At 39.8% G+C, this 27,516-nt stretch overlaps 1 protein-coding gene across 2 annotated transcripts in view; it reads right to left on the bottom strand.

Annotated features, from left to right (window-relative positions):
• Plcb1 (phospholipase C beta 1) overlaps positions 1-27,516 on the bottom strand; it is a 712,575-nt gene that overhangs the window by 184,887 nt on the left and 500,172 nt on the right. For both annotated transcript variants that reach the window (NM_001077641.2, XM_087648496.1), the window contains 1 exon segment: positions 9,241-9,387. In NM_001077641.2, the coding sequence (NP_001071109.1) occupies positions 9,241-9,387 (147 nt within the window).

Below are 27,516 nucleotides of genomic sequence, written 5' to 3'. Positions count from 1 at the left end.
TTTCTGATGTGTAACGCTGCATCTTCCTCTTGTCTCAGTTGGCAAAACCTGGACAAGTTCTTCTAGGCACTCAGAACTTTCTCACTCCTTTGTCATAAAAGTTATCCCACTTTTACCCTCCACCCCAATATGGTTTCTCACAAATATATTGTCTTCCTCTTTATCTCCCTCCTTGATGGCAGCTGATGAGATTTACAGCTTTCTCATCTAGATCTCTGAGTTATTGTTTTAAACTCTAATAAAATTGTTCTCAAGCTTTCTTCTGAGTCCATACTGTTATTAACATGACCAAGAAGCCTGAGAAGGGATGCCTAATTTTTCTGGCAACACTTAGCACACTAACTGGAGTACCCCCACATTTGTGTAACTATCAAATGCTACAGATTGCTTGGTCCTCTCAGACTATTCATGCCATGGTTGTGGAAAGATGGATTGTTGTAGGGCCAAAGCCAAAATTATCCAGGGCTCTTTTAGAACCTTTGGTAGCCATAGACCTTTACTTTGTGTATGACTGTCTGTGTGTGGGGGTGGGGGTGAGGGTGGGGGTGAGGGAGGGGGACTAGAATCACACTAGCCCTGATTTCAACCTTTCCGCCTCAGTTCCCTAGAGCTGTAGGCTAGTTTAGAGTTACATCTTCTTCTCTATCCGATCTCACAGGCTGCGTGCGACTAGTTGATACCAGCATCTCTAACCAAACAGTAGAACTCCAGCCTTCACCACCCGTAATGTGATGCATTCCATAAGATAACCTCTGAACCCACAGCAGAGATCACTGCCTTACTGCACCCTGCCCCGTTAGGCTCCCATCAATGTTCCTGTACTTGGGATGTCTGCTGATTGACTTCCCTTTTGTTTGGTGACTACGAAAGTTCATCCAATCTCTTCTACAGTGAACCAATCATTCAGGGTCTCTGTACCTGGGGCAGGCTTACTCATACCTGACTCACAACAGTGTTTTCTTGTCTCCGTCAAAACAGAGACATTATTTTATGTCGACAGTAACTAAGTAAAACTGGAGTACTTTGTCATAAATGATTCAAGGTACACCTGAAAAATATTTCTGTGAACTGGCTTGCCAATACACTTGTCATTCAATAATAATTAGAAGGAATCGAATGTACTTTCTCAGTGTGGGGTTTTCAAGATGAAAATAACCCGAAAACACTGCTTGGGTTTACCATACAGCGCCTACAAGACTGCAGAATCCCTCCAAAGTAAATGTCTTGCTCATTCTTAAATATTTAAAAAGAAAAAAAGGAAGTCTTTAAAGAAATCCCAGAGAAAACCTATATCCCCATTATCCCATTACTTGGAATTGGAATTCCTATTGTGTTCCTTGGATGTGATATAATTTCCATTCTTCCCTTTTTTTTTCTCCCTAAAGTCTCTGGTTTATTTCATTTTCTTCCCTGAAATTCTTTACCTCTCTTCATAAACCATATCCTCCCACTGCACTGCCATGTGACTGGGCCTAAGCACTACTGATATGTCCTGAGCCATTCAACCCTTGGTATTTCTGAAACTGAAACCCTTGGTATTTCTGAAACTATTTCTTGACCTTGTCTCTGCTTGACCACGTGTACTCTCTAACTTTGTGACTGCCCTCTAAGCTGCAGTTCCTTCCCAGATGGATGTAGAGCGGTGCCTCAAGTCACTCTACAGTGGCTCCTTTGCCTTGGCTACTTGTGGCAGTGCTAGTTACAGTCCCTGGGATTTGGATTCTGCTTACCAAGGCAGCCAGGAACAAAAGACTTGAAACTGGAAATCACCAACTTCTCTACTAATACAACCTTCTGAGAAATTCCTCATGCTTTAAAGCATGGCATGTAGCTGTCTACCTTTATGTTTATCATTGTGTGATGTTTCCCTTCACCTCCAAAGGATCCCTTCCAGAATATGATGTGCTTGTTAACTCAGCAGTCTCCTGTAAATACTGTCACCTTCAATAAGTGGAGATGGGCACAATTTTTGCCTACTTATAATTCTTTGCCACTCTGTCAGGGCATATGACCTTATGGCTGCATGTATGGGAGCAGCCCAGGTGACCAAGAATATATTGAATTCATCAGCTGTTGTCCCACTAGGAACACAAAGCTCTCTTGATTATAGATTCAAGTGATATTAAAGGCCTAAGCAAGACAGCATGGAAGGCTCCCTCTCCTGAGAAAATCTATTTCAGCCTTAAGCCTTACTGTTCACAGACATATCATCAGGTCTGTGTATATTCCCCAACATGCTTTCTGTGGGAGGCACTGGTTACTGGGAATGCAAAATATAAGGCACACCCTTAACCTTATCACCTGGCAGGGGAGTGGAATACGAAATATGATGGTTCCTGTTTACCATGGAGTTTAAACTCTCCTCACAATCTTACACTTACTTTCTCTTTCTTACATACCATTCAAACAAACCATTATTTAGGTTATAATAGGCTTCAGGGACCCCTCCCAGCCACAGAAAAGAAATCTCGAATCTCTTCATTCTGCCAAGGCAAAATTCCATCCCCAGAGGCCAGAATGGCCTCAGCTGTATGGCATAACTCGGTGATACATGGTAAGAATAATGGAAAGACTACTGGGTGGACTGAGAGGATGGGTTTGGGGGTCCTCTACACACTCTTACAGAGGGTCTTAAGTCAAGGACATTCACAGAGGTAGGTGTGGATATCGGTCATAGAAAGCCCATGCTAAGGGTGCACAGTCAACCTGAAATCATGAAAGACCCAAAAGACAGGGAGTAACTGATGACACTCATGAATTTCCAATTGAGTCAAGCCTTGGCTGCTGAGGCTGTGCTGTGTGGGTATAAATTCCTCATTCTTTAAGTCACTTAGACAGTATCCAATCATATGCAATCACATTCTGCCACAGGAACCCCAGCTCTTTTCATTTATCTTCATTTTATAAAGCAGCCAAGGTAAGAGTGTCATTTAAAGGTAAATTGAAGTAGGGATTGTTTATTTCCTAAGTTTATTCCACCACTCAATTTTCTTAGGTCTGTGTGTAACTAAAAAATGTTAAAAGCTTGCAGATGCTACAGTCTATCGACAGGGAGAAGGATAAAAGAAGGGGGTGGGTGGACTCAAGTCTTGGGTGAATAATGATTGGTTTATAAGGGTACCACTGGGCTTTTTCTCCAGCCAAGAAAGTATATGGGAGAAGAGAATAATTATTCTAGATCTTCAATGAGATAATTCAATCCATCAGATTATTGGGGTAAGTAAATCTTAATTTAATACTTTTCAACATTAACTCTCAAATCCTGAATTTTTTTCTAAGTGGGATAAGGATATTATAAATTAGGAAATGATACAGAATAAAGCTGTGTTTATATAGAACCATTGTCTCCCAAATTCTTGGAGATTGGAGAGTTTTATGAGCCAGCTAAGCTGTAGGTTGAAATGACTATATAAAGTTCTGCCCTGGGAAAGGTTTTTATGTTATTGCTGGATATTTTTGTTTGTTTGGTATTTGGGTTCTGGATTTTTTTCTCCTCAAGTCATTGGGATTGACTTGGAGAGAAGCAATAACTTAAAACACACTCACTACAGAGTCACTGGCAAGGCTGTCCAAAACTCCCAAAAGTGACCACTGTAACTGATAATCAGCTCATTCTACTCGTAGTATTTTTATTAATCTCATGTATTTTTCCTTTTGCATCCACCCAAATTTTTAATGAGATGTAGTAACAGGGAGAGGAAATAACAGTCAGAGCTTTCCAAACGGATTCACTTCTCCTGCTGTATAGTTTTAATTTTTACGGTCCCTTTGAAAGTTCAGAAGAAAACAATCCACATTTTGCAAGTCTTCTTGTTTGGATTGGAGTGGGTGCCTCAGAAATACAAGTTCTGAAAATGCTTTAAGGGAAGTGGAGTGGTGGTAGGGCGCCTTTGGATTGCCTGGGTCATTCTGTCTTAATTCTTATAACCAGAACACAGACCTGCCGGTGCCTCCCTCTCCCTGTGCCCAGCCTTGCTTAGGCTCATGTGAGCAGGAACCCTCCTTGGGCTACCACAAGCATACTGCTTCAACAAAATAAGGTTTATGTAAAGTTTCCATTTGTCTTAGAAATGGAGATGAAGCACAGGTATGCACCTGAAGGAATCCAAGATGGCTGACAGGCGAGGGGCCTGCGAGGCACGTTGAAAATCTAGTTTCTTAGTTGTTGGCTTTCAGATTTAATTGGATCTGCATTAGGCTTTGACTGTGTATGTGTTTACATGTTTACAGCGTGTTTAACTCATTTGAGGGCATTTGGGTTTTTATACCAGAGACGTTCCCATTTACTCAAAGGCCCTCTGGGAAATAGGAATGCTGTATTCATTCTGTGTGTAATTAAAGCATCAAACCTCCTACTGGTATATGAAACAAAGGCACATTTTTTAACCATGAATCCAAAAAGGGTTGAAAAGCCTATGAAAACTGTTTCCTCCCTCTCTCCTTTCTTTCTCCCTTTCCTTCCCTCTCTCCCCCTCCTTTCCTTCCTCTTTTTTCTTTCCTACCTTCTTCCCCTCCCCTCCTGATTACGTTATTCCCCTCAATTCTCCCACAGGAGAGAGAATGCTTTGTCTTGAACTTGAAAAGTGTAATGTGGTGAGAATATGTTTGATCTAATTCAAATCCGTTCAATGCAGACCACGGCATGATAATAACTCAGAAGACAGAGCAAGAAAAACAAGTAGACTACTCAAGATCACGACAGAAGTTAGCGGCAGCTGATGTTACTAGAATCAAATAGTGAGTCAGAATTAATCAGAGTCATGTTATGTTAATTAGATACAAAATGGGAAGAGGCTGATTTGAACTCTTTTTTTTCCCCCAGAAAATAGTCAGAGGGTTGGGGGTGTCACTCATTGGTAGAGCATTTGCCTAACATGAGCTGCTCCAGGTTCCATGCCTAGTTAAATGGGGGGAAAGGGGAGTCCTATTTCCTGGTAGTTAAACATCATAACTTCTCAGAACTGTTAGCCATTGATGTGCCATTACCCTTTATGGTTTTCATTACTGTACAATCACTGTAGAAAGTGATGGGCTTCATTAGGACAATTCCATGCATGGTTGTCATGGTTATATTTTGATCAGACTTTGATCTTCTTTGTCCCATTAACCCTCTCTTGTCCTTCTCCCTTCTCCTTCCTCCTGTTACCTGATCACAGAAGTTCCCCTTTCAGGTCCCAGCATAGTGTCCTATCTGACTTCCGGTATGCATTTTTTAAGTGTGGATTTCACAGATGATACATGGTGATCTCTAGTTCATTCATTTTCCTGAGAAAAACAGCATTCTGTTCTTCCTTTCCGTCAAAGGTACTCCGCTGTGTTTAAATACCAAGTTTGCTTTGGCTACACTGAGTCACATCTTGGCTACCGTGAAGTTCCTCAGGACACAGATGTCCAGGAATTTCTGAGTTGGGTTTCTTCAGGCACACACACAAGAAAGATAGTTCCATTTTCAGATTCTATTGAAACCTGTATACCAATCTGGCATATTAGAGCTCAACCTCCATGATGAGGTTACAGAGTTATGTTGAGGAGGAAGATGTTAGTGAACGCCAAGAAATTAACTCATGTAAAAAACTTTGCTGAAATGCACTTTATAAAAAGAAACCATCAAGGGAATTTTGAACTATATTACTGCATGTTTCAATATTGAATAATTTTCCCATAAGTATTATTGTGTTACGAAGATGTAACTCAATATATAATCAGCAATTGCATATTATTAGGGTTGGTGGTAACTAGATATAATTGATGACAGACTAAAGTTACTGATGGGTGTTCAGCTATAGAATTAAAAATTTATGTTGAAAGACAGAACTGGAAGTACCTTTGTGACACATACCCTCAGAAGTGCCACATAAAAGTTTCTTTTCTAGATTTGGGTAGAACCTGTCACAAAAATCATTTGGAAATGGTGCCTCATAGCACAGGGTCCAGATTGCTATTAAAGTACTTTTCTCCCCTAGGAAAATGGGACTCATTGTGTGAGTCTGTGCCTGTGAGTGCATGCATGCACGTGTGCATGTACATACGTGTGCATGTACGCATGTGTGTATATGTGTGTATTGGGGGGCAGCATGGGCGGATGACGGAGCTGTCTGATTCTGCTTGGATACAGGGAACTCAATGAGTCTTAAAGGCATTTTTAAAGATCACAAATCCTGTCAACAAGCTCCATGAAGGGGACCACAGAGACACCTGAGTACCAAAGGGAGAAAGGCTGTGTGTGAGATAGCACATCTTCAAAGGAAAGCCACACATCCACGTAACATGCAGAAAGATACTAAGTGATACATTCCAGGATGGCAAAGAAAGAATGCATATCCAATTAGTATGGACACCTAATCACTGTACCACTGCAGATACATGGGAAGCCAAGAATACAAATACTAATGCTGGAAGCATTTTTGGACGTCAAAGAATTGCCAATACATTACTTGGTACTGAAAATTATTCCACATATAGAAAATTTAGACACATATTTATTTCTTTTTAAAAAAAATCCTGTCCTTAGTATGTGATAAAAACAAGAAGTAAGCAGTATCTTTTCACCTTCAGTTCCTTAGATTAAGTTTAAAAAGTTTATTTTTCTTTTCTTTTCTCCTCCTCATCTTTTTGGAGACAGGGTGTCAGTCATCATGTAGGTCTGGCTGATTTGGAAGTCAGTATATATCTAGGCTGATCTGAATTCTGCCTGCTTCTGCCTCTCAAGTGCTAGGTAGGATTAAAGGCAGGCACCACCACACCACCCAAAAAACTAAAACTGTATTTTTAACTTGGCATTTGATACACTTCCTTGAACTTCTATTTAAAAAAAAAGGCATCCATACAAATTGTGACGTTCTTTCCAGTTGTAAATAGAGGTAACAGGTCACAGTTCCACTGGCAACATATGTGACTTTGTAACTAACAGAAATCACAGCTATTTAACAATTTATTTAAATTGTTTCAAACATCAAAACAGAGTCCTCGTATGTATTTAAAATTTGTTAACAAAAATATGTTACTTTAGTATAAACTATTTTAATACTGACAAAATATTAGTGAATTTTATTTTAATGCTAGATACTTTATTTCCATATATTTATACTCTGAGAAGGGTCCATAATCCTCACCAAGCTTACAATAGGTCAGTAGTACCAAACAAAGAAGGGGAAAATCCTTCATAGAGGATGATAAACATGGATGAGTGATCTGTGGTTTTTGTTTATTTGTTTGCTTGTAGTAGCACTGGTAGTAGTAGTCTTAATGAGCTGAATTCAAGGAAGGTGGCAGAGTAGACACTCTTCTTTTCTATGACTTTGTGTTTTTGTTTTTGTTAGGTTTTGGTTTATTTGTTTGTTTGTTGCTGTTGTTGTTTCTTAAAGTGTCACTATGCAGCCCTAGTTGTCCTGGACCTTGCTATATAGACCAGGCTGACCTTGGGATCATAAAGATCTGTCTGTCTCTGCACATCTCTTTCTTAAACATACGAGGCCTACAGTGGTCTTGAAGCAGGACTGAGAACTCTTTCAGATTTTCCCATTGAGGGCCTGGCTATGTCCCCTCTCTAGGGACCCAGGTAGGTTTATGACTTCCAATAAATGGCAGAATAACACAACTCACTGTGCTTTAGAAGCTAAGTTGGAAAAACTAGGCAAACTTTCTCCTGATTTTGTGTGCTTGTTCTGGCAGCACAGAGTTCATGTACCTTCCCCGGAGTCACCATGATACAGGGAAACCCAAGCAATGCCGTGAAGCCTCTTTCAGATAACACCTTCATAGCTTTGAGTCATTTCAGTTGAACTGGCAGACATGTAGGAGACAGTAACAGAAGGTTCCATCACAGAAGTGGTTTGTGTCATCTCCCACATCCTGATACTATGCCTGGAAGAAATCTAAGACATCCTAGGAACACAGATGAGCGGTGCCCTCTTTCCTTCATGACACGGTATGGCCATTATTTTATTCCATTGCACTGGATTGGTTTGCTATGTAGCAATGAGGGACTAGAATAAAGCTTAGGAGGAGTCCAGCAACAGCTAATTTGTGACATGAGTTTTTCTTAGTAGACACCACCAGTAGGAAAAAGCAGGTCAGAAAAGTTATGCAAGCTGTGTGATTCCCACAAGCTTCTAAACAGTGATGTAAAATTCCTATACTCCAGTACTGGCAAGATAGTTTCGAACTGTGTAGATTACCCTGAGATAGCCCATTCTGGCTGTCTCATGGTTATAGTGCTAACTTTGCTCATTCTCACTTAGTGCAGGAACAACACAGACATACTTGAGATTCGAGCAAAGGATAGACTAGGGAGATCTAGAGAATTGACTTCTGCCCTGTCACTCATGGGCAGATTGAAGTTTTCTTACATACCATATGTCTATCCCGTCCTTGAATCTCAAGTCTTTATGTGTATCACTGTGAGTCCAGCCTGCAGCACAAACTGAACACGCCCAGACCAGGCCTACCAGCGTGTCTACACAACCTGGAAGGTATGAGGCCCATCTATCTCCCTCAAACACCAAATAACACTCCAGGCTAAAGTTGTCTTACATCTGTTAGGATTACAAAGCAGGATGAGTATTAAGTTTGTTTGTCAAAGCTTCTCTTTTCTTTGTAAACCAGCAGCAGGGTTTCTCTAAGGACATTCTAAGGCTTGTGATTAGGGATGAAAACGTGCTTCTTTCCGATGATTCACCAAAAACCTTGCCAATGTTCACTTTAGGATCAATGTAAGACACTGTTTTCTCTCACTTTATTATTTATTTACTACTAAACCTGTCACTTAGAAAATGTCTGTTTATTTAATTTGAAGCCCTGCTTCACTGTGTATGAAAAGCCATTTGCCTCAGAGCAGGTTCAGAGCCCTTAAAGATGAGTATAACAGAGGATTAGGTAGGGTTGCCAATGGCTTTGTTCATTTTTTGTGGTGTTGGGTATAGGACAAGGCTTCCTGTACACTAACAGGCATTTGAACCATATTCCCTTGAGAAATGCCTATAAGTTCACTGTACACTTAATTCTATTAAACAAAATTCCATAGCTCAGAAAACATTAGATACCACTACAGTCTGGGAGACTTTAAAAACAACATAAACTGCACGCAGAGGATGGGACAACTTCACAAATACGCCCAGGGTGGCTTCTACCCAGAGAGGTCAGCAAGGCAACCCAAGCCCACAGAGGCCATGCCCAGGCCAAAGGAAACATTTGTTTTCTGACAACAGACACTAGAAATATCAGAAATTGCATCCCACGTACCTGTGAGGTAGGTGTTGTGTGAGGAATTGATGAAATAGTGAGACAGGGGCTGAGACATGTCTTCGTTCAAATCCAGTTTCTCAGGTGAAACGACTCCATTTTCTTCTCCGCTCAGGTAGCGCATGAATCCATCCACTGACATCTGCCCTGGAGAAAGTGGATTTAAAGGCATGTGAGAGGCTCACCGTTCCGATACTGGTGGGCGTTACTGGTGGGGTCAGCTTGCACGGATCCATCCCAAACAAACAAAACCCACTCTCAGCATCCAAGGAAAAGACAGAGGACATAGTTGTTTATTAATATGGACCCACATTTGTCTAGGATCATGCTGTGTTCTGCCACTCTCTCCATATGAATTAAGAATTCTAATGAATTAAGGATCTCCATATGAATTAAGATTATTCTGATGCTTCCTCACTTTTCAGATGATTTAAACACAGACTTTCTTCTTTTAAATATGACAACGACTATCAAGTTAATAAATTCCAAAAGGAAGGGTTAACTCTGGGTAAATCACCTTGAGATGGTTTTCCAAATTTTCCATTAAGAATATAAATTGCTTTTAGTTTTATAATAAAAAAATGAATGATTATTTAACTTTAAATTAAAAGTGTTCAAATTATTTTCCCCTTACACAAAATAAAGGTAAAATAAAGATGATTTATGCTTTACATAACAAACCGAAAGCAAAACCCGCGGAGTCCAGCCTGCAGCAGCTCTCTGCTCCCAGACCCCGTGGGAGAGAGACCTCACAGCTGGATCAGGTGGGCAGTCCTGAGGCTGCAGAGTGGAAGAGACCACCAACACTGCCCACCCCTGCCCACATCCCTGGCCCAAGAGGAAACTGTATACGGCCTCTGGGTTCCCGCAGAGGAGGGCCCAGGAGCAGGAGGACCGCTGCGCCTGAGACACCGCCAGAATCTGAAGGAACAGACCGGATAAACAGTTCTCTGCAGCCAGATCCCGTGGGAGGGAGAGCTAAACCTTCAGAGAGGCAGACACGCCTGGGAAACCAGAAGAGACTGCACTCTGCACACATCTCGGACGCCAGAGGAAAAGACCAAGCAACACCCCACGAGCAAACTTGAGCCTCGGGACCACAGGTAAGACCAACTTTTCTGCTGCAAGTGACCTGCCTGGTGAACTCAAGACACAGGAACAGCTGAAGACAGCTGTAGAGGGGAAAAACTACACGCCCGAAAGCAGAACACTCTGTCCCCATAACTGGCTGAAAGAAAACAGCAAAACAGGTCTACAGCACTCCTGACACACAGGCTTATAGGACAGTTTAGCCACTGTCAGAAATAGCAGAACAAAGTAACACTACAGATAATCTGATGGCAAGAGGCAAGCGCAAGAACCCAAGCAACAGAAACCAAGACTACATGGCATCATCAGAGCCCAATTCTCCCACCAAAACAAACATGGAATATCCAAACACACCAGAAAAGCAAGATCTAGTTTCAAAAACATATTTGATCATGATGCTGGAGGACTTCAAGAAAGACGTGAAGAACTCCCTTAGAGAACAAGTAGAAGCCTACAGAGAGGAATCACAAAAATCCCTGAAAGAATTCCAGGAAAACACAATCAAACAGTTGAAGGAATTAAAAATGGAAATAGAAGCAATCAAGAAAGAACACATGGACACAACCCTGGATATAGAAAACCAAAAGAAGAGACAAGGAGCTGTAGATACAAGCTTCACCAACAGAATACAAGAAATGGAAGAGAGAATCTCAGGAGCAGAAGATTCCATAGAAATCATTGACTCAACTGTCAAAGATAATGTAAAGCTGAAAAAGCTACTGGTCCAAAACATACAGGAAATCCAGGACTCAATGAGAAGATCAAACCTAAGGATAATAGGTATAGAAGAGAGTGAAGACTCCCAGCTCAAAGGACCAGTAAATATCTTCAACAAAATCATAGAAGAAAACTTCCTTAACCTAAAAAATGAGATACCCATAGGCATACAAGAAGCCTACAGAACTCCAAATAGATTGGACCAGAAAAGAAACACCTCCCGTCACATAATTGTCAAAACACCAAACGCACAAAATAAAGAAAGAATAGTAAAAGCAGTAAGGGAAAAATGTCAAGTAACATAGAAAGGCAGACCTATCAGAATCACACCAGACTTTTCGCCAGAAACTATGAAGGCCAGAAGATCCTGGACAGATGTCATACAGACCCTAAGAGAACACAAATGCCAGCCCAGGTTACTGTATCCTACAAAACTCTCAATTAACATAGATGGAGAAGCCAAGATATTCCATGACAAAACCAAATTTACACAATATCTTTCTACAGATCCAGCACTACAAAGGATAATAAATGGTAAAGCCCAACATAAGGAGGCAAACTATACCCTAGAAGAAGCAAGAAACTAATCGTCTTGGCAACAAAACAAAGAGGAGAAAAGCACACAAACATAACCTCACATCCAAATATGAATATAACAGGAAGCAATAATCACTATTCCTTAATATCTCTCAACATCAATGGCCTCAACTCCCCAATAAAAAGACATAGATTAACAAACTGGATACGCAACGAGGACCCTGCATTCTGGTGCCTACAGGAAACACACCTCAGAGACAAAGACAGACACTACCTCAGAGTGAAAGGCTGGAAAAAAACTTTCCAAGCAAATGGTCAGAAGAAGCAAGCTGGAGTAGCCATTCTAATATCAAACAAAATCTATTTTCAACTAAAAGTCATCAAAAAAGATAAGGAAGGACACTTCATATTCATCAAAGGAAAAATCCACCAAGATGAACCCTCAATCCTAAATATCTATGCCCCAAATACAAGGGCACCTACATACGTAAAAGAAACCTTACTAAAGCTCAAAACACACATTGCACCTCACACAATAACAGTAGGAGATTTCAACACCCCACTCTCATCAATGGACAGATCATGGAAACAGAAATTAAACAGAGACGTAGACAGACTAAGAGAAGTCATGAGCCAAATGGACTTAACAGATATTTACAGAACATTCTATCCTAAAGTAAAAGGATATACCTTCTTCTCAGCTCCTCGTGGTACTTTCTCCAAAATTGACCATATAATTGGTCAAAAAACGGGCCTCAACATGTACAGAAAGATAGAAATAATCCCATGCGTGCTATCAGACCACCACGGCCTAAAACTGGTCTTCAATAACAATAAGGGAAGAATGCCCACATATACGTGGAAATTGAACAATGCTCTACTCAATGATAACCTGGTCAAGGAAGAAATAAAGAAAGAAATTAAAGACTTTTTAGAATTTAATGAAAATTATGGTACAACATACCCAAACTTATGGGACACAATGAAAGCTGTGCTAAGAGGAAAATTCATAGCACTGAGTGCCTGAATGAAGAAACAGGAAAGAGCATATATCAGCAGCTTGACAGCACACCTAAAAGCTCTAGAACAAAAAGAAGCAAATACACCCAGGAGGAGTAGAAGGCAGGAAATAATCAAACTCAGAGCTGAAATCAACCAAGTAGAAACAAAAAGGACCATAGAAAGAATCAACAGAACCAAAAGTTGGTTCTTTGAGAAAATCAACAAGATAGATAAATCCTTAGCCAGACTAACGAGAGGACACAGAGAGTGTGTCCAAATTAACAAAATCAGAAATGAAAAGGGAGACATAACTACAGATTCAGAGGAAATTCAAAAAATCATAAGATCTTACTATAAAAGCCTATATTCAACAAAACTTGAAAATCTGCAGGAAATGGACAATTTCCTAGACAGATACCAGGTACAGAAGTTAAATCAGGAACAGATAAACCAGTTAAACAACCCCATAACTCCTAAGGAAATAGAAGCAGTCATTAAGGGTCTCCCAACCAAAAAGAGCCCAGGTCCAGACGGGTTTAGTGCAGAATTCTATCAGACCTTCATAGAAGACCTCATACCAATATTATCCAAACTATTCCACAAAATTGAAACAGATGGAGCACTACTGAATTCCTTCTATGAAGCCACAATTACTCTTATAACTAAACCACACAAAGACCCAACAAAGAAAGAGAACTTCAGACCAATTTCCCTTATGAATATCGACGCAAAAATACTCAATAAAATTCTGGCAAACCGAATCCAAGAACACATCAAAACAATCATCCACCATGATCAAGTAGGCTTCATCCCAGGCATGCAGGGATGGTTTAATATACGGAAAACCATCAACGTGATCCATTATATAAACAAACTGAAAGAACAAAAACCACATGATCATTTCATTAGATGCTGAGAAAGCATTTGACAAAATTCAACACCCCTTCATGATAAAAGTCCTGGAAAGAATAGGAATTCAAGGCCCATACCTAAACATAGTAAAAGCCATATACAGCAAACCAGTTGCTAACATTAAACTAAATGGAGAGAAACTTGAAGCAATCCCACTAAAATCAGGGACTAGACAAGGCTGCCCACTCTCTCCCTACTTATTCAATATAGTTCTTGAAGTTCTAGCCAGAGCAATCAGACAACAAAAGGAGGTCAAGGGGATACAGATCGGAAAAGAAGAGGTCAAAATATCACTATTTGCAGATGATATGATAGTATATTTAAGTGATCCCAAAAGTTCCACCAGAGAACTACTAAAGCTGATAAACAACTTCAGCAAAGTGGCTGGGTATAAAATTAACTCAAATAAATCAGTAGCCTTCCTCTACACAAAAGAGAAACAAGCTGAGAAAGAAATTAGGGAAACGACACCCTTCATAATAGACCCAAATAATATAAAGTACCTCGGTGTGACTTTAACCAAGCAAGTAAAAGATTTGTACAATAAGAACTTCAAGACACTGAAGAAAGAAATTGAAGAAGACCTCAGAAGATGGAAAAATCTCCCATGCTCATGGATTGGCAGGATTAATATAGTAAAAATGGCCATTTTACCAAAAGCGATCTACAGATTCAATGCAATCCCCATCAATATACCAATCCAATTCTTCAAAGCGTTAGACAGAACAATTTGCAAATTCATCTGGAATAACAAAAAACCCAGGATAGCTAAAACTATCCTCAACAATAAAAGGACTTCAGGGGGAATCACTATCCCTGAACTCAAGCAGTATTACAGAGCAATAGTGATAAAAACTGCATGGTATTGGTACAGAGACAGACAGATAGACCAATGGAATAGAATTGAAGACCCAGAAATGAGCCCACACACCTATGGTCACTTGATTTTTGACAAAGGAGCCAAAGCGATGCAATGGAAAAAAGATAGGATTTTCAGCAAATGGTGCTGGTTCAACTGGAGGTCAACATGTAGAAGAATGCAGATCGATCCATGCTTATCACCCTGTACAAAGCTTAAGTCCAAGTGGATCAAGGACCTCCACATCAAGCCAGACACACTCAAACTAATAAAAGAAAAACTAGTGAAGCATCTGGAACACATGAGTACTGGAAAAAATTTCCTGAACAATACACCAATGGCTTATGCTCTAAGATCAAGAATCGACAAATGTGATCTCATAAAACTGCAAAGCTTCTGTAAGGCAAAGGACACTGTGGTTAGGACAAAACGGCAACCAACAGATTGGGAAAAGATCTTTACCAATCCTACAACAGATAGAGGCCTTATATCCAAAATATACAAAGAACTCAAGAAGTTAGACCGCAGGGAGACAAATAACCCTATTAAAAAATGGGGCTCAGAGCTAAACAAAGAATTCACAGCTGAGGAATGTCGAATGGCAGAGAAACACCTAAAGAAATGTTCAACATCTTTAGTCATAAGGGAAATGCAAATCAAAACAACCCTGAGATTTCACCTCACACCAGTGAGAATGGCTAAGATCAAAAACTCAAGTGACAGCAGATGCTGGAGAGGATGTGGAGAAAGAGGAACACTCCTCCATTGTTGGTGGGGTTGCAGACTGATACAACCATTCTGGAAATCAGTCTGGAGGTTCCTCAGAAAATTGGACATTGAACTGCCTGAGAACCCAGCTATACCTCTCTTGGGCATAACCCAAAAGATGCCCCAACATATAAAAAGACACGTGCTCCACTATGTTCATCGCAGTCTTATTTATAATAGCCAGAAACTGGAAAGAACCCAGATGCCCTTCAACAGAGGAATGGATACAGAAAATGTGGTACATCTACACAATGGAATATTACTCAGCTATCTAAAAGAATGACTTTATGAAATTCGTAGGCAAATGGTTGGAACTGGAAAATATCATCCTGAGTGAGCTAACCCAATCACAGAAACACACACATGGTATGCACTCATTGATAAGTGGCTAGTAGCCCAAATGCATGAATTACCCTAGATGCCTAGAACAAATGAAACTCAAGACGGATGATCAAAATGTGAATGCTTCACTCCTTCTTTAAAAGGTGAACAAGAATACCCTTGGGAGGGAATAGAGAGGCAAAGATTAAAACAGACACAGAAGGAACACCCATTCAGAGCCTTTCCCACATGTGGCCCATACATATAGAGCCACCCAATTAGACAAGATGGATGAAGCAAAGAAGTGCAGGCCGACAGGAGCCGGATGTAGATCGCTCCTGAGAGACACAGCCAGAATACAGCAAATACAGAGGCGAATGCCAGCAGCAAACCACTGAACTGAGAATAGGACCCCCGTTGAAGGAATCAAAGAAAGAACTGGAAGAGCTTGAAGGGGCTCGAGACCCCATATGTACAACAACGCCAAGCAACCAGAGTTTCCAGGGACTAAGCCACTACCTAAAGACTATACATGGACTGACCCTGGACTCTGACCTCATAGGTAGCAATGAATATCCTAGTAAGAGCACCAGTGGAAGGGGAAACCCTGGGTCCTGCTAAGACTGAACCCCCAGTGAACTAGACTGTTGGTGGGAGGGCGGCAATGGGGGGAGGGTGAGAAGGGGAACACCCATAAGGAAGGGGAGGTGGGAGGGGGATGTTTGCCCGGAAACCGGGAAAGGGAATACCACTCGAAATGTATATAAGAAATACTCAAGTTAATTGAAAACAACAACAACAACAACAACAACAAAAAAAACCACGAAAGCATATAGAAGGGAAGGGGAGAGCTCTGGGCTTTGTATTTACACATTTACTTCAGATAGAAAAAATGAGACTTTCATGTTATAAGTCAACTTAGAAACTTGTCTTTTCTTATAACATTTTGAACAGGCACTGCTAAATATTGAGACCATTGTTTTATTTCACCATTATGGATGTGAAATCCAAAGATAGGATTTGCACATATTTAGAGAGCACAATCTGAAGCCATATTACAAGGACGAGATAATCTCTAGTTTTCGCTTCAGCAGTCACAGGTGTACAGAGCCTAACCACAGCACATTTCTTCACCTTTGCAATCCAAGCTTCAAAACAATAGCCAAGGAATGGGAAATGAAGGTGTGTCAGTAAAGGGTAGGGGTAGCAAATCTGATTATCTGTTGAAACAGTTTCGTGTTAATTTAAAAGTGTTATCTCTTCATAGAAGACATTTAGCAATTGAGATAAGCAGAGAGAAAAACACTTTTCTAAACATCTAACTGTTCCTTCCGAAGAACAGACTTTGGAATCTTTACTGTGTATCATCAAAAGGGTAGGGGTGTGTGTGTGAGTGTGTGTGTGTGCGTGTGTGTGTGTGTGTGTGTGTGTATTTTAACAGGATGCAAGTGTGTGCATATATATCTAACACAGTTCAGTAATTTGTTGTGAATTAAATGAATGATATGTTATAAATATTTTTTATCACAAAGTAAATTTTCCCAAGGTCAATGCTTAACTTGAATTCCTAAAATACATACCTACTTATATTTTATATAAGTTAAAATAAGATAAGGCAATAGGCTATTATTATTGGTTATTTAAATTTGTTTCAAATATTTTCGTAAGCATAAATGACACTGTGTTAAATGCTATGTCAGTTAAGTCTTTATACCCACACTTAATTCCTTTTGTAAGCTGCGTGGTCAGGAACAGAACTATCGATTGAGAATATTCATGTCATTGTGGCTTTGAATGAAGATCACTACATTTTTTTAGGTGTGCAATTTATAAACAGCAGAGTTAACCATAACATTTTACCATAGTAAATCCTTTTCACACCTAATATATTTTTTAAGATAACATACAAAATCCTGGGAATATTATAGTTAAATCAATGTTAATATCATTCAAGAATGAATGAATGAATGGACAGAAGCTTGACTATTGGCTCTCTAAAGACTCTCTATTCTATGAAAGAAACATAAATTTTTTACATTTGATTTATCACCGTCATGGTCTGTGGACATGCATGATGCAGGAGTTTAGATGCATACGCCATAGAACATGTGAGGCGGGTCGGACAGCTCTGTGGAGTAGGTTTTTTTTTCCACCTTTACATGAGTTCCAGGGACTGAATACAGGTCACCAGGCTTCCTCATCGAGCATTGGCTAAATTATTTTGCCAGAGTAGAAAGAAACATTTAAACACATGCTCAAATGGAAATAAGTATTTGCACCACAAACTGCTAAAACCAGACTCCAACGTGGGTCTCAATAGTTTTTGTAATGGTAACAGAGAGGTAACAAGAAGTCCTTTTGTTGGAGACAGAAAGAAGATATAAAAGCTTTAACTGGCATGTTTGTGACCTACAGCAGTGACTCCCCTGTGCTTGTGTGTGACCAGTCTTCAACAGGCACCATCATCTATACATTCAAATACCCATCACTTAACACAGCAACCATCCTGGTCATGTGTCCATTAGAAATCCCAAAGCAAGCCTTGATGGTGAGATGTGTACATCCCTTCAACTGATCATGAATTTTATAAGTAAACAAGTCAGCTTAGTGCCAAAGCTATTTCTACAGATGGTTCAAAAATATTTTGGATAGAACTCTTAAGGAAAAATTTCATAAGAGATTTAGTCTTTTCCAATCTTTCCTCTTTTTTGTGATTATTGTGGCTTGCTAAATCTTACTTTATCCGGTCTTCATCCTTCCCTTCCTTATTTTGCTTTCCTCTCTCTTCACCATCTATTTATTTAACAATTTACTTAGCATGCACTACATACACAGACAGACAAAGCACAGGAAGTACAGATGGAGAGCCTGCCTTCAAAGAGCTCACATTCTGGCAGAGAGCACACCTTTTCACCCCTTGAACTGCCACTGGCACAACAATGTGTGCAGTTCCAGCTCTGCTATCCCTGAGGTCTTCGATGATGCTCTGCACCTTCTCAGATTAATTCTTCTACATGATTAGAGCCAATCAAATTTTAAAATAAATTGCTCTGAAAGTAGAGGGTCACCTAGGACAATAGGATTTGGTCTTTTTATCCCACGCAAATAGCAACTTTATCCAACTCTGTCTCCCACTGGGGCCATGCCTTAGGGTCCAGGTTCCTAAACTCTGACTAGGAAAGTATGGTAAGGTAACTTCTGGATGGGTGTCGATGCCGGGCAGTCAGTGTTTACTTCAGTTCCCAGGTTAGTGGAAGCTTGGGCATGCATTCCTTTTAGTGGAATACAAAATGTACCAATAGAGGACAGTGTGACAACAAAATAAGACAAAAGAAAAACAGTTTAGATAAAGTATTTGCAATAGGCTAGAGATGGCAAATTCGTTTTTAAAAGAAAGTTTCATTGCATTTTATGTGTCTGTGTGGGTATATACAGATGAGACAGTGCTGAGAGAGGGCAGAGGTGTCAGATCCCCCTAGAGATAGATTTACAGGTGAGACTGTGAGCCACTCAAGTGGGGCTTAGAACCAAACTCCAGTCCTGCACAAATGCAGTATGTGCAGAATGGCACCTTTGAAGTTTCCAGGCAAATGTAAGGTCAGCATCTCTACCTGCATATTCTTAATACATCAAGGGAACCTGTGCTGAGACTGAACTCTGGGAGTAATTTGAGACTGTGAACCTTGTTTGTGAATAATCTTGTTGTCTGTATTGAATACAGAACACAAAATGAGGGCCGCCTAATGTACAAACGCCATCTTCTGATGGAATCGTTATAATTCCGATCATTATAATTCAGATCTTTTTACAAAAGAATGTGTCAAAATTTGATTCATTCATTAATAAGAAGGTCAGGGATATGACAAAACCAGTTTAAAGAGGCTATGAATCACTAACTCATCTATCTATCATCTATTTAGTTTGTCTATTGTCTATCTTTTTAAATTGTAATTAAAAACTTAATAATTAAAATAGACAAACATGCCTCTTTTTTTTTTTTTACAAATTTCCATGCTGAGATTTGAGTACAGTGTCTCACACATGCTAAGCAAGTATTCTACTGCTGGGCTATGTGCCTAGTGTCTTTGTCAGGAAAAACCAAGCCAAATACCAAAATTAAACACAGACATGGGCAAAATTGCTAAATTAAATACAAATCTAGTTAGGAATCCACATACCAGTCTTTTAGATAATCTTTTACATTTATTATTTCATAGAAATCTAATATTTTAATTTGCTTCCCCCCCCTTTGGTGTTGAACATTGAATCAAGGGCCTCACTCATTATAAGCGGTACAAACAGGCACTGAAACCCTGAGCTATGATTGTAGATCCTTACCATAATATTAAATGCAGGTCACAATCAGAAAACAATTTAGATGAGTTAGTACTTCCGAAGATTATTTATTTAAACAAAAAATCCCCAGGGAAGGACATTTTGTAATTTTATTTTAAAAATTTACTTACTATTATTAGTAAGCGTGCATATGTATGAATGCAGGTGTGGGCATGTGTGTGCCAGGATTTAGTTCTCTTCTTCTACTGAGGGTTCAAGGAATCATACTGAAGAAGACAGGCTGGCAGTGGAAGAATGATTTTACCTACTGAGGTGGATTACACTTATCTAAATCTGAATAAGAACAAGCAGGTTTTGGTCACATGAGTGATGAAATACTTTCCACTCCATAGCTTTACCTGCTAATAACAGGAACAAGTATTCAAGCTTGCTGATGCGCCAAGTGAATGGGTAGAGGTGTGGCAAAGTCAAGAGATGTCATTGTGAAAATTAGTATTTCTTAAGGTGTAATATAGGTGAGTCAGTTAAAGGGTCAATTCAAAATATATTTCATAGCTCGTACAATGTAAGAAAATAGCCTTCCATTGGTCAAGGTATGGGGGCAGAGAACAGACTCTCACATTTTCTTTGCTTCCTTGTAACCAATGGTGGAAGAATGCTGTCATCATTGACTTAAAACCATCAGCATTAAAAACAAAGAAACAAAAATAAATCTTTCACTGTGTGTGAAAATTTCCCATTATTTTCATAGTCCATGGAGGAACACAGAAGGTAGAAAACATTGAGAACTGATGTAGGAAGAAGTTAGACATTGTAATTCAATGGAGGAACATTTGCCTAACAGGTACGAGGCCAGAGTTCAGTCCCTCCAAAAATGTAAAACAAAACAGGAGCCTGGGAAATGACTGAGGGGCTAAAGGTGTTTGCTTCATGCATGAGCTGAGTCTGATCCCCATGATACACATGGAAGTAGGGGAGTTGTCTGTTCTCTGACTTCTACATGTTTCTAAACACACACATAAACACGCGTGCATGATCGCATGCAGTCAGGCACGCACACAAAAATTAAATGTAATAAAATCATCAAAACCAAACCAAGGCCTAAAACAACCAAACCACCAAGCAAATGGAAACACATTGTCTTTCTAAACAAGTTTGCAACCAACTAAGATACTCATTTTCCACATTCCTACCAGCAGAAAATCAAGGACTTACTTGTCAACCACAGGCCTCCTTACGATTTTTCTTCCAGTTTTCAAGTTATGTAAATTCAAGTGAGCTAATATATTAGGGATGATTTAAAATAAGACAGCCCATATTAGAAGGAATATGAAACATTAGGTCACAATGAGGAGCAATCAATGGTAAATACAGTTTTTTTTTTTCCTGGAATAAGATCAAATGAAGTTTAAAGGGTAAAGACAAAGACTAAAAATAAAATCCCTGACATATTTTCTTAATACAGTCTAGTATTATTTCCCATTGTCCATATGGGTCACACAATGCACCTTAAGGTATTTATGAAAACACAAACTATTAAACCATTTGGAGTCAACTTAGGGAAACAGACCCTCAGGGAATGAAATGTAACACTGTTCTATGAACCTCTTCAGAAGAAACCCAGTGTTCACTGTCTTCAGTGGAAAAAAGAAACTGGTTCTGAAAAGGGAGAACAGACCTGGCTTCACTAGAGAGGAGCCATCTTTAAAGAGACCCCAGAGGAAAGCAACTTGACCACATGATGGTCCCCATGGGACATTTAAATGTCTGGTCATTTTTATCCAGCAACATATTTGTCATAAACTCTCAAATATCATAGGGTTTTACACGGAGGTCATGGCCATTCACCACACTCTCCCTCTACTTGGCCCTCTCTTGCCCTTGGTTCAGAAAATGGTTGTCATTCTTCTGATAGTTTCCTGTAAGATCAGAAAGACCCAAACCCAACACATCTGTGCCATTCTAACATCTTCCAGAGGTGCTCTGACACACGGAGTCGTGTGTCATTTAACTATGTGTAGTTCATCCACATAATATATGGAAAGCCCCCAAAGGAGTTCCAAAGTAAGGGCACAGTCTGAGGCTATGCAGACCTTGAAGGACAATGGGAAAGGAAGAGGATTTATGCTCATGAAAGGGAACTCTGGAACATGGAAAAGAATACTCTAGAAGAGCTATATGACTGATTCTCCAATATCAGGGTCTTATTAGCACACACATATTTCTAACAGAACTTTCTGGAATGACTCTTCTGTTCCAGGCATCTAGAAAAAGATATTTGGATCTCAAGTCTATCCAAGAAGAGTCAGATGTCTTGAATTCACATGGAAACCAGGGTTCTCCTTGCTGGTGGCTTGCAATAACATTTTTATAAAGAGCCCATTTCTATGTGCCCCACATTGGCAGAAATGAGGGATGTGTCCATCAGCTCCTTGCCTCCCAGAATATTTAGGGCTGGAGAGATTTTCCATAGTTAAGAGCACTGTTGATCTTGCAGGTTCCATTTCCAAGACCCACAAAACAACTTACAACCATCTGTAACTCCAGTTCCAAGGGATCCAATGTTTTCTTCTAGTCCTCATGGACACCAGATGAGGATGTGTACAGACATACATACAGGCAAAAACACTCATATAAATAAAAAGATCCCTAAAACATGGCTACAGTTCTGCTGACCAGGTCTGGCAATTTTGATTACTGGTAGACTGAGCTTGGAAGGAAGACATGAAGAGAGACCAAGGCTAGAGGCTAGAGAGTGAATAGAATCTCCAAGGAGCACCATGACGTCATCTGAGTAATTTGCTTTTGATGCGTACATGAAATTCTAAATGGGGAGGAATTGGGGAATGACAAGATGAACACCTGCATGGTCTGGGAGCCAAGAGTGGATTTCTCAATTCATAGCCTTTCTATAGATGCTTTCTTTTTTTTTCTCCCTCCCTCCCTCCCTCCCTCTATAGATGCTTTCTAAAAATGACTTGTCTCATTGCAATGATACAAGAAATAAGCCCCTCAATTTTTCATTGATTAGGGGCTAAGACTTGCTAATATTTAAGCTGATGTTTCTATGTCTATTTACTTCTAATTCCCAAAAGAATTTTCTTATTTATGTTTTTTTTTAAAACTTTCCATCATGAAAGAAGAGGGCACCATTCTTTCTTATATTAACTCTCCCAGCACATATGAGGTCACTGTATCCATAGATATTACATATGGCTATGTATCCTAGTCAAAACTAAGTCGTCTAGTAACCCAACAATTACCTTGCATAATTTCTAACTATCTAACTTCCCTTCAGTTTAATAATTGTCTTGTTTGTCATTTACTAATTTGTTTGCATGTAGTTCTAGGACAACTTCAAACTGTCCATCAGTATCCTGAACCTCACTGTAATGTGTTCAAATGAAAGTGCTCTCAGTTGCAATGTCTTGAAGTCTTTCTGGGAGCCTTCTGATCTAGTTAGTATAATAGAAACCGATGGATTCCTATTACTTTTGATTCTAGTTTATTCCTGTTCTCTGTTCTCATATGCTATGTCTTACTCATTCATTTTTTAAAAAAATTTTAGTTGTACGACATTTGTCTGTAATTTCCTGTGGAAAGGTTTAAGAGTGTTGAATTTCCTGAACTCTGCACGTGTGAAAATTGATCACATTCACTTGCACACATACTTCCTAGTTTAGCTGGGTATAGCACTATTTGTAGAATTTTTAATATTCTTTTATAAAATTGCTTTTGTTGTCTTTCTATTTCCAGCATGGTTGTTGGAAATAGTGAAATCTTTCTAATCCATCATCTTAGAAGCCATTATGTGGCTTATTTTGCTTTTGTCTTTCTAGAAATTTTCAGTATATTTGGCTCTAATTTATTAAAATTTCACAATGATTTTTCTTGATATGATTTTGTCTTTACCCTCTGCTTAGGTAATGATTGGGTATGAAAGTTATTAGCCTGTTTCAGATAAATTTATTTTTCCAGATAAAATTCTGTTTTCTTCTTTCTCGAATATTGTTTTCTCAGATTTAAAACTTTTAACCATCTTAAACATATATATTCACACAATTTTCACTTGTTTGTTTGACTCTTAGCTATTTCTTTAATTCTATTCCCACCTTTTCAGTGTTTTGTTTCTTCTATGTTATTTTTAATATCCACAAGCCAACTTATGTTATCTAACATTTTTTAAAAAATGACATCTGCACCTATTTCAAAGATGAATCTATGTTGTTACTTTTCTAAGGATAAGGTTATACCTATATTTAATAATTCTTGCTGTATATTTTTTCTGTTGCTACTTTCCCCCTTATCTCTAAATTTTTTTATTCTATGCCTAGGTAACTACTGTCTACTTATATTTTCTAATCAGCAGAATGAAACCATTCACTAGGTTACTTTAAAGAACTTTGATGAATAGCTTTGAGAACCCTGTGGTTGATGAGGCATCGCTGCAGAAGAATCTGCCATTGTTTCTCTGGGAGGGATCCCTAATCTTCAGGATTCCCTGTCTCATCTTTTGCACAATAAATGCATAGGATGGGCCAAATGTAGGGAAAGTATGTCTCTATGTGTTGCGGTCTGTGATCTTATTTTCAAAATGGTTGCTCTGCCTGTCCCTATTCTGTGTCATCTTCATTTAGTCTGTTCTCTCAGATAGGGATTCTGACATATATTTCATCAGTTTCCAGTCCCCATCATATTCGGTTTTGCCACTCCTACATCTGGAGGAGTATAGCATCTTCAATTCCTGAGCCGTTTACAGTTTCTATGGAATAACTCAGGGTGATTCCATGCCACTTGGTTGATCTATGACCAGTTCCTGAGATCTATTAGAGCTGACCTTCTAAGATAATTGTCATCTTCTTAGTTCAAACCCTTTCTAGATCACACCTATAAGATTATCTCTTAATGCAGTTTTAGTGTGGACTCAAGGTAGCATAATTAGATAAACATGCTCATCCCATTATGTTTAGCTTGATGTTCGACTATGTTTCTACAATGATATGTACTTTCTAGTATTCTTAGATAAAACTGATTATATTGGATTAAGTGCATTTTAATAGTTTTAGATGAAATTGATTCATATGGAATGGACTTTAAAACAAGACAAAAACCAACATCTTCTTTTTTGCCAGGAGCTTATTATGGCCATTGCTTTGCCTTTTCTTTTTGGAGTGGGAACGTGCAGTTACAAACATCTCACGATAGGTGGCACTGGAGGAATAATTTGTCAATCAGGTACCTGGCTGTGATTTTCCCTTAAAGCACTTAATCAGAGGGGCAGACCTGGGTCTGAACCTGCAATTGGTAAATTGCTTAGTCCTCATGACTTCTCTTGCCAAGTCTTCACTGTCAACTTTACTGGGTTTAAAAATTACGTGGGGAACTCACATCTGGCTATGTATATGACAGCATTTATATAGACATTTAGCTAAGAAAGTATGTCCCACCCTGAATGTGGGTGGCATCATTCCATGGGATGGAGTTCTGTAAGGAATGCAAAGGAAGAAGGCGAACCGACGCTAGCATTCATCTCTCTGCTTTCTGACAGTGGGTGCATTGTGGGTAGCTGTCTCGCGCTCCCGCTACACCAGCTCGAGCTGCCATACCTTCCTCACTGTGATGGAGAGAACTCTCAAGCTGTGAGGCAGAGCAGACCTTTCCCTCCTTAAGTTGCTTTGGTCAGATATTTTGTCACAGCAATAGGATAAGGAACCAGTTAGACACGTATCCAGGAAATGCCCCTTTCATGGCATTAACAACAGATATGGAATTGCTTGTGAGTGAGGAGTTCCCAGCCCCCTCCCCAAAAATATGGCTGTTCATGTTTTTCTTTTTAGATAATGGGTTACGACTTGATAGAAAGTCTAATATGTAACCACAGGCAGGATCATGAATGAGGAAAAACTGCCTTTGAATAGGTTCATTCATTTGGTCTGTTTCTTGCCTGCTGCTTAACAAATCATTCATATTTCCTGCCATACACAGGATGGACTCAGTCCATCGCCACTGTCACTGTGCAAGGGCTAAATCCTTCTTCTTTTTCTTGGATATTTTATATTTATGTTTCAAATGTTATGTCCCTTCCTCCCTCTCCCTTACCCCCTCCTCCCTTCCCCTGCTTCTATGAGGATGCTCCCACCTCAATGCCCTGGCATTCCCCTACACTGGAGAAAGAGACTTCACAGGACCAAGGGCTTTTCCTCCCATTGATTCTGGACAATGACATCCTCTGCTATATATGTGACTGGAGCCATGTGTACTCTGGTTGGTGGTTTAGTCCCTGGGAGCTCTGGTGGGGTTTGGACCCTTCTGGTCTCTATCTGCATCCAGAGTTGGGGCTGTTCCACAGCCCTCAAACCCAAAACCTGCCTACAGAGAGCTGGTCTGCCAGGAGCACTCTCCCTCCTAAACCCATAGGTAGGACCCCATGTTCTCTCCACTGACTATGCAAAGAAAACTTGTATGCATTTTTTTTTTGTAAATACAAAATCTGAAGAAAGGAGCTTGCTCAAGACAGCATAGAACACAGAGGGTTTCTGCTCTTAGGGGGACAGGTTGTGTTGTACTGCTGTGGAAGACATTGTCCATGGTCTAGTAACAGAGAAAACCATAGTAATAGTGGTGATAATACAAAATATCTATCACTCTGAGAAAGCGATTCATTTTCAGTTCAGTAAACAGAGGCTTAGAGGGAAACTTGAATGGCAAGTGTGGAGGCTGGACCCGTAGCTCATGCTGGACCATGAAAAGATAGCTGGGTGAGGCTGATCATATCTATCCATTTATCTTTCCTAGCACTGTCCTAAGTAAGGGCCATGGACTATGGAAAATAGGACATTTTGCTGAATAGACAGTTGGCCTTAATCTGCCTCCAGTGCATCAGTTCTAAAAATAGCTCTGAGTGTGACCAGGAAAAGAGTCTTTCCCATGATTTACTTATCTCGCTAAACTGTGTTACTTTAATCTTTTTGTTAGAAGAAGCCAGGCTCTGGCAGATAAATGACCCATCTGGCAGAGGCGTGAGGATTAGGGTCTTTGATTTGAATTTGTCTATCAAGGTCCAAAATTCCCTTCCAGACTTAATTTATGTTCTAATCTCTGTGTGCAATTTAGAGGAGTCCTCCAGAATTTTCTTTCTTCCACCTATGAATCTTACATCTGGGAGACGGAAAATAAAATACAATATAAAATGCGTTATGCCAGCATTGGACATTAGAAATGCTAAACAGGAGGTGATACTGTTAGTGGGATTTGCAGAAGCTATGCAGGTGAGCTTTTAAAGGGTAAGAGAAGCCAAATGCATGCAAATATCTTCAAAGCGGTTTAGCCCTGGGAAATTCTGCCTTAGAAGACAGATGGTCCACATGTATCATCGCACAGCTGACATGGGAAAACTGGACAATGTGCCTGCCAGTTAGCATGGGCACCAACCACATTCTGTCGTGCCAAATGCCAATTAGGCAGGATCTGGCGCTCATATGTTTGGATGTCACTGGGATTAGGTGGATGAAAAGCCATTCATCGTCATTCAAGCCTCACTCTCTGTGTAATGATAGCAGAGGTCGTTGGAACACTTCCTGCCCAAGGGCTTAACACCTTCTTAAATCACTTCCAAGCTCAGCAGCAAGACGCTATTTCTTGGCTTATGTTTATTCCTGGTGCTATGACCCTTGAGGATTCTGCTAGCTTCTCTCAGGGAAAGAAGTGCAGATGGCATTGACATCTCATGGCTCACCCAAATCTATTTGCCTGCTTTCAGCAATAATCATTAACTG

The sequence above is a fragment of the Rattus norvegicus genome, chromosome 3, assembly GCF_021556685.1.
Source record: "Rattus norvegicus strain SHRSP/BbbUtx chromosome 3, alternate assembly SHRSP_T2T, whole genome shotgun sequence".
NCBI classification, from domain to species: domain Eukaryota; kingdom Metazoa; phylum Chordata; class Mammalia; order Rodentia; family Muridae; genus Rattus; species Rattus norvegicus.
The sequence above is the reverse complement of the archived record's forward strand: the minus strand, read 5'-3'. Positions and strand labels throughout refer to the sequence as shown.